The 12997-nt window shown below is 51.6% G+C and overlaps 4 protein-coding genes across 4 annotated transcripts; 2 read left to right on the forward strand and 2 right to left on the reverse strand.

Annotated features, from left to right (window-relative positions):
* Window positions 1-2065: 2065 nt before the first annotated feature.
* ecm33 (GPI-anchored protein Ecm33) lies at window positions 2066-3394 on the reverse strand (the record flags this gene model as incomplete). Its single annotated transcript, XM_046088181.1, has 3 exons — window positions 2066-2366; window positions 2426-3266; window positions 3334-3394. 3 exons carry the CDS (start codon window positions 3392-3394, stop codon window positions 2066-2068), a joined length of 1203 nt encoding a protein of 400 aa, XP_045944151.1.
* A 4260-nt stretch (window positions 3395-7654) lies between these two features.
* Window positions 7655-9044, forward strand: alkA (DNA-3-methyladenine glycosylase II; the record flags this gene model as incomplete). The annotated part of the gene is made up of 2 exons (XM_046088182.1): window positions 7655-8658; window positions 8786-9044. The coding sequence occupies 2 exons, from the start codon at window positions 7655-7657 to the stop codon at window positions 9042-9044; spliced, it is 1263 nt and encodes a 420-aa protein (XP_045944152.1).
* A 513-nt stretch (window positions 9045-9557) lies between these two features.
* Window positions 9558-10385, reverse strand: QCR7 (ubiquinol--cytochrome-c reductase subunit 7; the record flags this gene model as incomplete). Its single annotated transcript, XM_046088183.1, has 4 exons — window positions 9558-9647; window positions 9838-9891; window positions 9956-10064; window positions 10270-10385. The coding sequence occupies 4 exons, from the start codon at window positions 10383-10385 to the stop codon at window positions 9558-9560; spliced, it is 369 nt and encodes a 122-aa protein (XP_045944153.1).
* Window positions 10386-11169: 784 nt separating this feature from the next.
* Window positions 11170-12481, forward strand: LDX57_006476 (putative mitochondrial carrier protein; the record flags this gene model as incomplete). The annotated part of the gene is made up of 2 exons (XM_046088184.1): window positions 11170-11641; window positions 11706-12481. 2 exons carry the CDS (start codon window positions 11170-11172, stop codon window positions 12479-12481), a joined length of 1248 nt encoding a protein of 415 aa, XP_045944154.1.
* Window positions 12482-12997: the final 516 nt, after the last annotated feature.

Below are 12997 nucleotides of genomic sequence, written 5' to 3' on the forward strand. Positions count from 1 at the left end.
TTTTCTTTCTTTCTCTGGTTCTCATGAATGGTGAATGTATATCCTCGGTTGGGACAGAGGTGCCATCTCGTTTAGATTAATCTACCTTTTCTTTTTTTTTTCTTTAGCGTGAGTCGTGACCGTAGTTAGTACGATGCAGTAGGAGTACTACGGAGTAAATCTGACATGAAAAGCAAGCTACCCATTCGGTTGCCTGCTCGAGCAGCCGCAGGTGTAGTAGCAGGAGCATTTGGATAGATTTCACTCTCTCTCGTGCCTGCAAGACAGGCACCTACCTAGTTACCTAGAGAGTCAGAGAGGAGCCCTTTTCCGGAATAGTTAGCCTCTGTAGGTATTCCGTACTCCCGTGCACGTCCACTCATGCTAGTAGTTACTGGTAACTGGTGCTGGTGCTGGTGCTGGGTATCGGTCTCTGCTCTCTAGTCACTAGGTCTCGGTGTCTTCCTTCTACCAAATCCACTCCACTCACTGAACACCTGCCACGCATCAATATCAATAGCCCCAACCTGACCCAAACTTGACACTGTTTCTTCAAAGGCCGGCGAACTTAGGATCTTTGGTCCGGCCAGTGAAATACACAGCCCGGGCTGTCGATCCCTATTCAGTTCTCGCTATTGAGATTGGGAATGGATACTCGGTAGACCCGGGGGGAGGAGGGAAGTGGAAAGGAAGGGTGGCTCATGGATGGATGGATCGACCCACTCGAATGAGAGAGGATAGATCCAGGAAAGAGGCAATTCCGTATCAGTTACTCCATACTCTATACTGCATTCATCCAGACGTACATACATGCTGTAAGTAAGAGATTCGTGGTGCAATGTTCACGATCTGCTTTACTTTTGAAGAAGACCCGTCTATTCTCCGAGAGTTGAATCGTGAGAATATACTCGCATGTCACCCAATTCCAAGGTCTGTCAAAATATGTCAAAATCCTAACTAGTTAGTTGAAACCCGTGGCCAAATAAACCCGCAGTACCGGATGGATATTCATTCATGCATATGTCTCCTGTGCTCCGTATATGTTGTCTCGGTCTCTTTCACAATCTCAAAAGTGGCAATCTCCTCCGGGCTTCTCCGTGGAGAGAGGCGAAGCATGTAGACACAGGCAGACAGACAGCCCGAGGGCAAGACGGCGACAGACGCAGACAGCAAAATCCCGTGCGAGAGAAGAGTTGACTGGTCATTTCGCCTCCATCGTCTCATGATCTCGGGGGGCGGAAGAAAAAAACTTTCTTTTCCTCGATCGCTGGGATATGTACGGTGCACATACAGCCTACACATGCACGGCTCCATCCATGTACGAAGCACATACCCTTCACGGGCCGTCGCCTTTTCTCCTCATGGGAAGGAAGATGATGGGTAAGAGAGTTGGAAATACGGTACGTGATTTGCCGCACCCGCCGTCCCGATGGAGATGAAGATGAGATCACTCACGTCGGGTCTTAGAGCCTGCATGACTTCATCCGTTCTTGTTTCTTCTTCAGTCGGTCTCTGCCAAGGCCTGCAGTTGCAGATTGCAGTGGCTCCATGGGGTGGACAGCTGGCACTGGATCCATCAGGTTCAGCCCATCGGTCTTCGCCACCGTCCGCTGTCGAGTCGGCCCTCTGCACCGGTTTTGAACCATTGAATCATTCTTAATATTTGGTGTTAGCCTGAGTGGTAGAAGATAAAAGGTGACATTGAAAAGGACGACTATCATAAATAAGTAAACGTAAACTCCGAAAGGAATGTCTATCAAAGAAGGAAGAACAAAAAAGCTAGGCTTTGGCCCTCAAACCTGGACGTTGTCTTGCCCATAGACTTTGCGGCAACGTCGACATGGGAGATCACCCGCCGCTGCTCTGGGCCCACAGGGTGGTAATCAACATTGCATAAAACTCCGCGCCAACAGGTTCCGCGGACAGACCCCAAATTAAGAATTTTGCTCAAACGAGATTCAATTATTATCATAAGAACAACAAGGTACTGGACAAAAGCCCCAATGGTTATCAGGCGACTCTACACGACCATAAACAAGGGTTTATAAAGTTAAAAAAAAAAGACACACATTCTCGGCATCTGCATTTACAGAGCGTACTGGACGAGAGCACCGAAGACGGCGGCCAGACCCATGGCGGGCATGTTGGCAACGTTGATGGGGGAGGCACCCTCGCTGGAGGAGGCAGAGGCGCTGCTGCCGCTGCCAGTGCCGCTGGCACCGGAAGAGCCGTCCTTGGTAGTGGGGTGAGCCTTGTTGCCGGAGCACTCGTACTTGCCGCGGATGGTCTTGTCCTCCTCGAGCTTCTTGAAAGCGTCGCAGCTGAAGTTACCAGTGCTCTGCATGTTGAAACCACCACGGACGTTCTTCAGGGAAGGAAGGGAGGCCCTAGAGAAAGAATTAGTATGTTGAAAACAGATGAACCAAGAAATCTCAGAAACACTTACTTGTCGAACTTGCCGCTGAAGTCAATAGCACCGGTGACGGTCTCGAGGTCGGGGAAGCTGATCTCGCCGAGCTTGTTGTTACGCGCGATCTGGAAACCACCGTTGACCTTGGTGAGCTTGGCCATGCTGATGTTGGAGAGCTTCTGGTTGTCGTTGAAGACCAGGTCACCGGTCTCGGTAAGATTGGGGGCGCTGAAGGACTTGAACTTGTCACCCCAGAAGCCGAGCTGACCGGTCAGCTCCTTGAGGGAGGGAACGGAGACGGAAGAAACGTTGCGGAAGGTCATGTTGCTACCGCCGGCAAGGTTGGGGAGCTCAATCTCCAGGGAGTCCATGTTACCGGCGAAGTTGATCAGACCGGTGGCGTTCTTCAGGTTGTTGACGTTGACAGTCTTGAGAGAAAGGTTCTCGGTGATGTCGAAGGTACCGACGGTCTTGAGGGAGATACCGTCGAGGTTGGTCAGACCAGTGTTGGTGATCGTGACATCGTCGGCCTCGGTGATACCCTTGTTGAAGTCGAGGTTCTGCAGTTGAGGGAGAGCGGCCCACTTGACAGTTCCGACCTTGTTGAGGGAGCCGAAGCTGAGGGTGGTGAGAGTGGTGAGACCGTTCAGCTTGAAGGTGTCACCGATGGAGCTCAGGCTGGAGGCGGCCAGAGAGCTCAGGTTGTTGGCACCATCGACAGTCAGACTGCCGGCAATCTGCTCAACACCGTTGATGTTGATGTCACCGGAGACGTGCTCGCTGATCTCAACGTCACCCTTGAGGGTCTTGCAGCTGGAGTACTTGTCGGCATCGCTCTGGTTTTCGATGGTGATGGACTTGCCGCTGCTACCACAGTCTAGGCGATTGTCAGTACGGGACTGGTCTCTTCGGTTTTGGGATCGAATGCGCCGTCCTCTACTTACCGGCAGCGAAGACAGCATTGGTCGCCATCAAGGCGGGGAGAGCATATTTGAGGAAACCCATTGTTGGATGTGATTTCGCACTACTGTTGAGGACATCCAGTTAGCATTTTCGGATCTGTCAGGGAGACTGCGCGCAAGTAGTCCAACTTCTATCAGAAGGATGATTGGAGGGGCAAGTCAAGTAAACAAACATGAGTTGCGCGAAGACGGGCACTGCTTGAGCCGACTTACCTATGATGGATGAGATGGAATTGATAACGGGGCGATGGACGGGCCCTTTGTAGTCAATATGCAGTGGCAGCGAAAGAGCTGAAAAGGGGGTTAAGATAAATAAACGAGTGAAAGAAAAAGAGAGGAGGCTTCAAACGAAGGGGAAGCTTAAGACGGCCGAGTGCTGGCAAGGAAATGCACGGATTAGGCAGGCACGTTCTCAAAGAATGAAGAGAAGAGGGAAAGAGAAAAGGAAGGACTGGATGGCAAAAAAGAAGGAAGAGACAGACTTTCAGGGAGGGACAAGGAAAGGAGTCAGTCGTGGCCCGAGGAGTGGAGTCGTTTTGGGAGACTTTGAGACGGGGGCGTTTCTCCTTGCGAGTACCGTTTGGTATTCAGGTATTCAGGTACCGTATTGTATGTATGCATTTGTTTATTTTGGATTATTATTTATTCAAGTCCTGGATTGCTCTCGATTATTGACATGAATTGACTCCTGTCCTTCTAGTATTTACTATTTTCCCCCTCCCTTCCTCTCTCATAACAATAACAATAACAGGGAAAGAATCCATCAACCACCAAATTCCCCCCTTGGTCTACCACAGTAACGGAGAAAGTCAATAAAAGAAAGAAAAAAAAGAAAAAAGCATCCCGCCGGCTTACGCAGGAATCCTGTTTTTCCCGTGCAGCCCGTTGTGGCTAGTCCGCCCCATCTTGTAACACCTCGCCAATCGTCCGCCCTGCCCCCCGCCGCTGATTCGCTCCCCGAACCCCCTTTAGCTTCTGCCCATTTTCACGTCTGAAACAGTTTGCTTGCGTTTCTGGCCTCTTGCCTGACACCTCAATTCTGTTTTCTAGTTTCTACGGTTTCGCCATCAATGGGTACGCAATTCATCCGCGGTACTCTAGAGGTCCAGCGATCATGAGTTCTGCACTCACGTAGGGCTCCCCGTCTGGAGTAGGTAAATCATCAATAGACAGAGTCCATATACCCATATTTACTTAACCGAGTAAACTCTCTGCCAACTATTCCCGACCAACAGAGCAACGATATTCTGTTCCTGGCGTGAACGACAGCGGATTTGCCCAATGTTCATGATCATCGTGAAGATCGGTTGCAACATTAATCTACCAGCCGACTAGTATAGCCGCTAGGAGGGGCCAGACTCCGGTACGGATCCCAAGCCGATGGCGATTCTTACGATGCTCTCAGGGAAGGTCCTCGACCAAAATATCGCACATCCGTCCAGCCATTTCGCTATAACATGAAATAATCCGCCGCCGGATCGTCCGTCGACCTCTGTTTTCGGCCATCCCAATCCTCCTTGATACTGATGGCCAGTTGATAGGTATTCTAGAAAGGCGACCGGAATGCGACGGTCGTCGTCATGGTCCAACCAGAGGCTGAGCCGACCAAAATAACCCAGCAGAAATTTGGATAGGAGAATTCCAAGGTCAGAACCTGGTGATCGGTCCGATACAGTGGGCATTCCCAGTTGTCCTGCGATTCCTGCCTGCCACTCGGACGGTATGCGACGCCGAGTATTTGGCGGGGTGTTGGCATTTGCCATTTGGTCGTTCGCCTCGTCGCGAAATGCGCGGAGATGCCATTCTTCCATTCATACCTTACGAAGTGTGAAGAAAACACTTTGTGCGAGGGCTGACCTCGAATTGAGCTTGGATTCGGCTGGTGTTCAGGTACCATGGACGGGGTGAAGCACAATCATAAAAATAAAGTGGCAAAGTCCAGATCCAATCACGTGTCGACGTAACGCGCTGGTAACGGGTTCTGTCACGGGGTTACATACCGTACGGTAGCGCGGCCCACCGTGCAAAACCTGGACTGTGCAAAGCTCCTGAAATTGTCATCTTGCCATCATTCATTCACTAATTATCGAGTCGCGACTTGCGGAAATATTCCTCATCATCTTCATCATCCTCATAATAATAGACATCTTCAGTTCCTTTCCTCCCTTCGTTGACTGATCTATCGATGATGTAGCAATGCGTCGTTTTTGCCTCAAACGCGAGGGTTGTGTCCTCGAAAATAGTATCAACCACTCAATGCTGTAAGGAGTCGGTCGATCCTGTGACATCGGCTCGAGGCCCAGCTCGAAATTTGCCCTCCTTCATAAGATGAATAATGCTTAGCATTGTCGTCAACTAACTTATTTCGATCGCTTGCGCAGTTTAGAGTTGCTCACTTATCAACTCCGCCGGCGTGGACGCCCCATTTACTGACTCCACAACTTATCCGTTGCAATTAATCCTATGGGGAATGGAATTTCTTTAATTACTCTGTAAGTCTGTAGTCCGTCCTGAGACTCGGCTGGTTGCTGCTGTATATAGTATCATTGTCTCTTGTCAATTTCAAAATCCCGTCGTCTCGACTCATTCTCAGGGCCGTGTCTTTTTTTTTGTCCCGAGGTGATCTTTCTCTGGAGTTACACCAGGCCAGGTCAGATAATCAAATCAAATCATGATATCAGCTGTGCAGCACGTTCCCCCGAACGCCACCAGAGGCCAGGCACGGGTGGCTGTACGCTTGATAAGGAGGATAACGGCCTTCGTCGAGGACTGAGGACCGAGGACCCTTCACGGATGGACCCTCGACGCGGGAGAAGCGCGCATGAATCAATCAATTGATGATCACCGAATAATATTATAGTTCTCACCACAGCGTTTGCTCGTGCAACTACGTACTACATACACCGTACGATGTACGTATCTTGCTTTTCCTCTAGACGGTGGTATTGCGTGGGCGATAGTCATGCAAGAGCAGAGTTTGGGGCCGTCCATCCTCATCTTACACCCCTGCTAGCAGTGCCACTCTCGTTGCTGCCGGGCTAGACTGGATGCCCACGAAGCAGGTGCTATTATCTGACCACACTGACTTGCCTATTCCGACTGTTGGCTTCCCGTAGTACTACCGGGTTGGTCATGGTTCATGTGAAACAGGAAATTTCCATCACGGTGAATCCCGAGCGAAGCTTTCCATGTTAAATTGTCGATGGGGGGCTTTTGCATCCTGTCATTGTATTTCTCCCTTCGAATCTCGAGTCTGGAACCAACGGCCGAGTATTAATAGTTTTTCATAATTTGATAGTGACCCCTGGCCCTGAGGCCTGAGCTGCTCTATTAATTACGGCTTCTCCACTAGGGTCTGGCGGTCGCGGTCCGTTTAATTACTTCCTCCCTCTTGGGCCAGTTTTTTTTTTTCGGTTTGACAGGAGGGTATTCCGTACTCGACCTGGCCATCGGGTCTTAGGTAGACGAGGTCTTAGATGACCGATAAATCGCCTGGTGGGCTGCGTCTGTCGGATGACGCAAACTGGGGATGTTCTGTGTTACCTAGATATGATGATTCCGCAGACCTGTGGGATCGACCCGGCTTCATTTACACTTTACATGCCCTGATTGAGCCCTGTACCTGGTATTAGTACCTAGGCAGAGGTTGGAAATGTAACCTGCAAGCGAAGGTTTACCTCAACCAGAGTAGAATGCGAGACATGACGAATAACGTTCTTGCTGGCCGACCATGGGGTAACAGTTAGCGGACAGTACTACCACACCCTTTGACCTCTGCGGGTGCTCCTAGACGCGAGGGCGACCTTTTTTATAATATGATACATGGGTCGAATGTATTCAACAGGGATAATGGTCAGATTGAACTTGTGCGATCAATACTTGACCTACGAGTTGGTATCGCAGTGGCCGAGGTTTTGCCGGAACAGTCAACATATAAATGTCGAGAGTAGATTCGAATGATACCTAGTCGGTAGCACCGCAGGACCAATCGTCTACACCAACCAAAAAATATAAGTGACCTATAGGACTACTTCTCCTTTCAAGAATAATCACCAGATCTTAGATGTATAAACCCCGCAAATCCCATCGACGGTTGGCAAGAATGTGGACAGGAACCAAAGCATGGATGACTTATCCGAGCTGACATGCGTCACATCCCAAGAGCGCCAGACATCAATGCATATACCTGCCAACAAACAGACGCTGTTTGCTTGCAACGTCTATATATCCAGTCCACGTCAACCTATATAAATCCACGCCCGCCAATCCCTGAACCAGTCTATATAAATAGATCTTCATCTGAATGATGGTTCTCAGGCGATCTGCTCGCCTGAGCGCAACGCCCGGCAAAGCCGCATCGCCCCTATTGCAAGCCAGCACGCAGACAAACAAAGCCAGCAGGGCTCCGCTCAGCAGCAAAGGAGTGACCAAGCCGCGAAAAGCACCAGAAAAGAACAAGGGTATCTTGAACTCGAAAGTGAAGAAGTCACTCGCACATCCCCTCCCGCCCAAGACGACAGCAGTAGGGGCCGACACTTCGGACGGACATGAAGCAGCGCCCCAGAACATCTTCGATCCATCCTCCACCACGACTGGCTCGACCGGCCGGTCACTGCATTCTACCCCTCCGCCCCTCGACCGACCCGTCGAGCTTCACGGGACGAACGCCCCCCTCCTCACGCCCCATGGCTCTTCCGTGGTCGCGTACCCGCGCACCGAGGACGCCTCTCCCAGCAAGACCGGGCGACCTCGCCCAACAGCCACAACAGGCACGCTTTTGGAACAAGCCGTCGCACACCTGATCGCCACAGATCCGCGACTCGAGCCCGTCATCAAACAGCACCCGTGTCCCCTCTTCTCCCCCGAGGGACTCGCCGAGCCGATCGATCCATTCCGCAGCCTGGTCGTCAGCATCATCGGACAGCAGGTATCAGGCGCAGCGGCCAAGTCGATCCGCGACAAATTCGTGGCCTTGTTCAATGCCACAAGCGAAGGTCAAGCAGGCGATCCCGTGAACGTCCCGGGGAATAGTAATCGATTCCCCACCCCCGAGGAGATCATCCGGTTTGATATCCCCACGCTGCGGACGGCTGGTCTCTCCCAGCGGAAAGCCGAGTATATCCAGGGTCTGTCGCAGAAGTTTGTAGATGGGGACCTGAGTGCCCGGATGCTACTGAATGCTAGTGATGAGGAGCTGCTTCGGAAACTGATCGCCGTGCGAGGTCTGGGTCAATGGTCTGTCGAGATGTTCGCTTGCTTCGCGTTGAAGCGTATAGATGTTTTCTCGACTGGTGATCTGGGTGTGCAGTAAGCGGACCCCTCCCTCCCGTCTTCTCCTTGTTGTTTTTTTCCGAAGTAATTCGAAGCTTGACAGCACCGGCGCTGTGCTTGCCATGTTCCCATATCTCGGCTGGAAGCTAACATGGGGAAATAGAAGAGGCTGCGCCGCCTTCGTGGGCAAAGATGTGAATAAACTCAAGGCAAAAGGAGGCGGTAAGTTCAAGTACATGGCCGAAAAAGACATGCTAGAATTGGCGGCGAAATTCGCCCCATACAGGTACGTGCAAACCCCCTCTTCCCGGTCCACGGCGAAGGCAAAAGAGCCCACCAGTCTCACATGGACACGTAGGAGCCTTTTCATGTGGTACATGTGGCGGATAGAGAACGTAGACATTGCTGTATTGAATCCATGAGCCAATTGTGAGAGTATTTCCTTAGCCCGTTGGTTCCGTTGTGTTCTATGGGAGTTGACTGGGGTTCTTTTGATTTGATTGGTATAACATGTATTATATGACCAGTGTTGAGTGATACGATCTTGGCCATCTAGGTAGCAGCATGCATATATGACATGGCCTCTCCTGCACTCGGTAATGCCAACACCAGATTACAGTGGTCCTGGGGTGGACACTGAGAGCGTTCCGAACAGCGCCGGCATGCCACGCTTCCAGCACGAACCCATCGTCTTCATCTCATGTTACGGATTACTCGAGACACATGCAAGGATGCGATGGTCAACAAAATCGAGACAAATGAATTTGTACAGTATCAGTACACGTGATCGAACGTATCAAAGTCAATTAACTTCCAGCGCAGGTCCATCGCAGCGACGCGCAACGGCCAGCAATTTCCCCCAGTCTCTACCCAGTCTGTCTATTTCCCTAGCGCTCCCTTTGTGTTTCTCGGCAGTAATATCTAGGACTAGACATTTACCGCTTGACGACGAGGTTGTCGAGGTCGGCGCGCTCCTGCTGCTCCTTCTCGATTTCGCGGATGATGGGGCTCAGGTACTCGACGTCCTATTGACTATGGTCAGTCACGGGTCCCTTCAATGACTCCTCAAGTGATATCTGATCCTCTTTCGAGGCATTGGGTCGATCGAATATGGGTCGTGCATCAGTTGACAAATCCGGCTCACGGGATTGGCCGATGGCTTTTGCGGAGGTATGGGGACGAATTGCATGCGAGATTATACGAAATTCGACTCACCTCGCTAGGCTTGGTCTGCTCAGCAGCGGGAAGGAGGGTGTGAGAGACAGAGCACTGATTGAGAAGGTGGGTTAGTTCGCTGATTGCGTCCGGGATCTCATGGGAGGTCGGTTCGAACCTGGAAAGCTCTGCGGATACGGAAAACACGGTCGTAGGCCTCCTTGGGAGGGAGACGCTTGATGGCGGTCTGGACGGTCTCGCTCTCCTCGGGGACCAGGTCATCGGCCCTGATCAAGGTCAGCTCTGCGGTCTCTCTTGGGGATCGAAGGTATAAAAATTGTTCCGCGGACAAGGCGCAGATCGGGATACGGAAGAGAGGCAGGATGGGAAAAGAAAAACGAGGGGCTCGACAGTTTGACCAAGCTCTATCGCATCTCCAATCCGTTCTATCTGGCCCCTGCCCTTCGGGATCGTGGATGGATGAGCGCTTACCTCAACCCGAGTTTCCGGTAGCCGGCAGCGTCGGTGTACCAATTGGCAATCGGCGTCATCCAGCGCTTGAGCCAGGGGCGCTTGACGATGTAGCCGGCAAGAGAGGGAGCGGACATGGTGAATGATTCCAGAAAAGGAGGTTCTGGGTCCAATTGACGGGATGGTGTGGGAGGAGGAGGGGGGTGGTTCGCGGAGTGTCAGTCAAGCTGAGCGAGAGTTGGCCCGACGTTGGAGATTGTGCAAAACGGAGGTTCGACGGCTGACTTTCCCAAAAAACATCCGATCCTTGATGCCTAAGGCAGAACTCATCCTACCCGCTCCGATGAGCGACACGTGACCGGTGGACTCACCGCTGCCTCAGGCCCCCATACGCTTGGAGCCGGGGTGGATTCCCTCTCCACCTGACCGGAAGAGACTCTCGCAACTGGGATTCACTTCTCGTCCACAATCCTCCGCGCTGTCCCGGGTTCGCATTTGTCCCCGACACTTCTAGCGGATCTGATCCTTTTGTGTTTTAACCTTCTTTGATCGCCACTGTCCTTGAACCGATAGGTTATGGGGGTCATCAACCGTTGAATCATTCACCCTGTCATTTTAGCTCCTGTCGAGGAGCCGAGCTGCTTTCACGAGACCCCGCCCCGTCTGTGCTTCGGATAGGGCAACGTCCAACGATTAGACAATCCGGCAGCATCGGAACACTTCGCACGCAATTCCTCTCCTCCTCCCACGTCCCTTCATCTACCTACGAGCGCTCCGAACGACGGATTCCGTCACCGCCGCGACCAAAACAGATTCTTTTGGGTTCCGGAGCGAGCACCGATATGCTCGGGTCCGGGAGCCCTCGTGACAATTAAGACGGATTGATAGATCGATTCGAGTGTTGGCGGAGATACTCAAACGATGTTCTCAGAAGGCCACGGCACTTCAGGTGCCGAGGGCTCTCAACAACAACAGCAGCAGGTTACACATACCGATAATGCCCCGTCATCCCATCTCCATGGGACCTCCGAAGCGCAAACCAGTCCGTTTCTCACTCGCATCGAACTATTCTCCACGCACGTTCCTGACATCTACATCGCGCCGTTTTGCGGAGCCAGTGCCGGCGTGGCATCTGGTATCGTAACATGCCCCCTCGACGTGATTAAGACCAAGCTGCAGGCTCAGGGAGGCTTCGCACGAAGAGGGCCTAATGTGGTTGAGACCAAGGCGCTATACCGAGGCATGCTAGGCACGGGTAGAATGATATGGCGCGAAGATGGCATTCGAGGTCTCTACCAAGGACTTGGTCCCATGCTTCTCGGATATCTGCCGACGTGGGCCGTCTATCTGGCGGTCTATGACCGGTCTCGAGAATACTTTTATGAATCTACCGGTTCGTTCATCCTTAGGTTTTCCCGCTTGAGATATTGATCGGCTAAGTTTATATAACTATACAGACAGTTGGTGGCTCTCTAGAGGTTATGCTTCCATATCGGCCGGTGCCTGCTCCACGATAGCGACGAATCCAATCTGGGTGATCAAGACACGACTCATGTCTCAAAGCACCAAATCTAATAGTGAGGGGTTCCGGGCTCCATGGCAGTACTCCAGCACGTGGGACGCGGCTCGCAAAATGTACAAGACCGAAGGAATCCGTTCATTTTACTCTGGGCTTTCGCCCGCCTTGCTAGGACTGACACACGTGGCCATTCAGTTCCCGCTGTATGAATATCTGAAAATGGCTATAACTGGCTATGGAATCGGAGAGCATCCTGACAATGGAACCTCCCACTGGATCGGAATATCTTTTGCTACTTTCCTGAGCAAGATATGCGCCAGCACCGTGACTTACCCCCATGAAGTACTACGGACCAGGCTACAAACGCAGCAAAGGACATCCCCTGTGTCATCGCCCGAGGAGATAGCATTCCGTGGAGGACTGGACCATCCCCAGGATCGTGGTAGGCGCCCGGGTGCCGCATCATCTGATGGCATGCCTAACCGACCCCGATACACAGGAATCATCCGCACATGCCAGACCATTCTGAAAGAAGAAGGATGGCGCGCATTTTACTCCGGGATCGGCACCAATCTATTCCGTGCCGTTCCGGCTGCTATGACCACAATGTTGACATACGAATATCTTCGCAAGCTCATCGGCCACCTTCAGCACGAGGGGCAGTTGAAGCGGAAGATGGAGGAGGAAACGCCAGAGGATTCAGTTGGAATATAACTGGACGAATAGCTTCTTGGTGGCTGATACGAACCGAGCCAGCGGTCTTTTTATCTGGTTTCACATGGTCTGCACCCTCTATTGGCCGCAGACGAAGCCATATGCTCCGAGATTTTCTTGTCGCTCGTACCTGCGCTTAAGGCGCTCTTTAGAATTTCCTTTTTCCTTTTCTCCTCTTTTCTTTTTTTCCCCCGTCTTTTCATATTTTATTACGTCCCTGGTTACCTTTTACCGGCTACAAGCTTGCCTCTTGTCTACATAACGGTCATGGAACCACCTCGACTGAACAAACGTTTATCGGTATCGAGTGAACAGGGCATGGCGTTAACCCTAGAGTGGTCAGGCTCTCTTCTGACATGTGAAGATTTCTATTTTCCCGATTTCATCCGTCATATGGTGGGCTTCTTTACCCGGCGAAAGACTGCGATGTTTTTCTGAGCGTTGATTTTGAATCGGTTTCTTGCATGTGTTCGCAATGTACATACAAACCTCCATTTTACCTACTGCCTTAGGACC

Source organism: Aspergillus melleus (genome assembly GCF_016097325.1).
Source record: "Aspergillus melleus strain CBS 546.65 chromosome Unknown contig3, whole genome shotgun sequence".
NCBI lineage: Eukaryota > Fungi > Ascomycota > Eurotiomycetes > Eurotiales > Aspergillaceae > Aspergillus > Aspergillus melleus.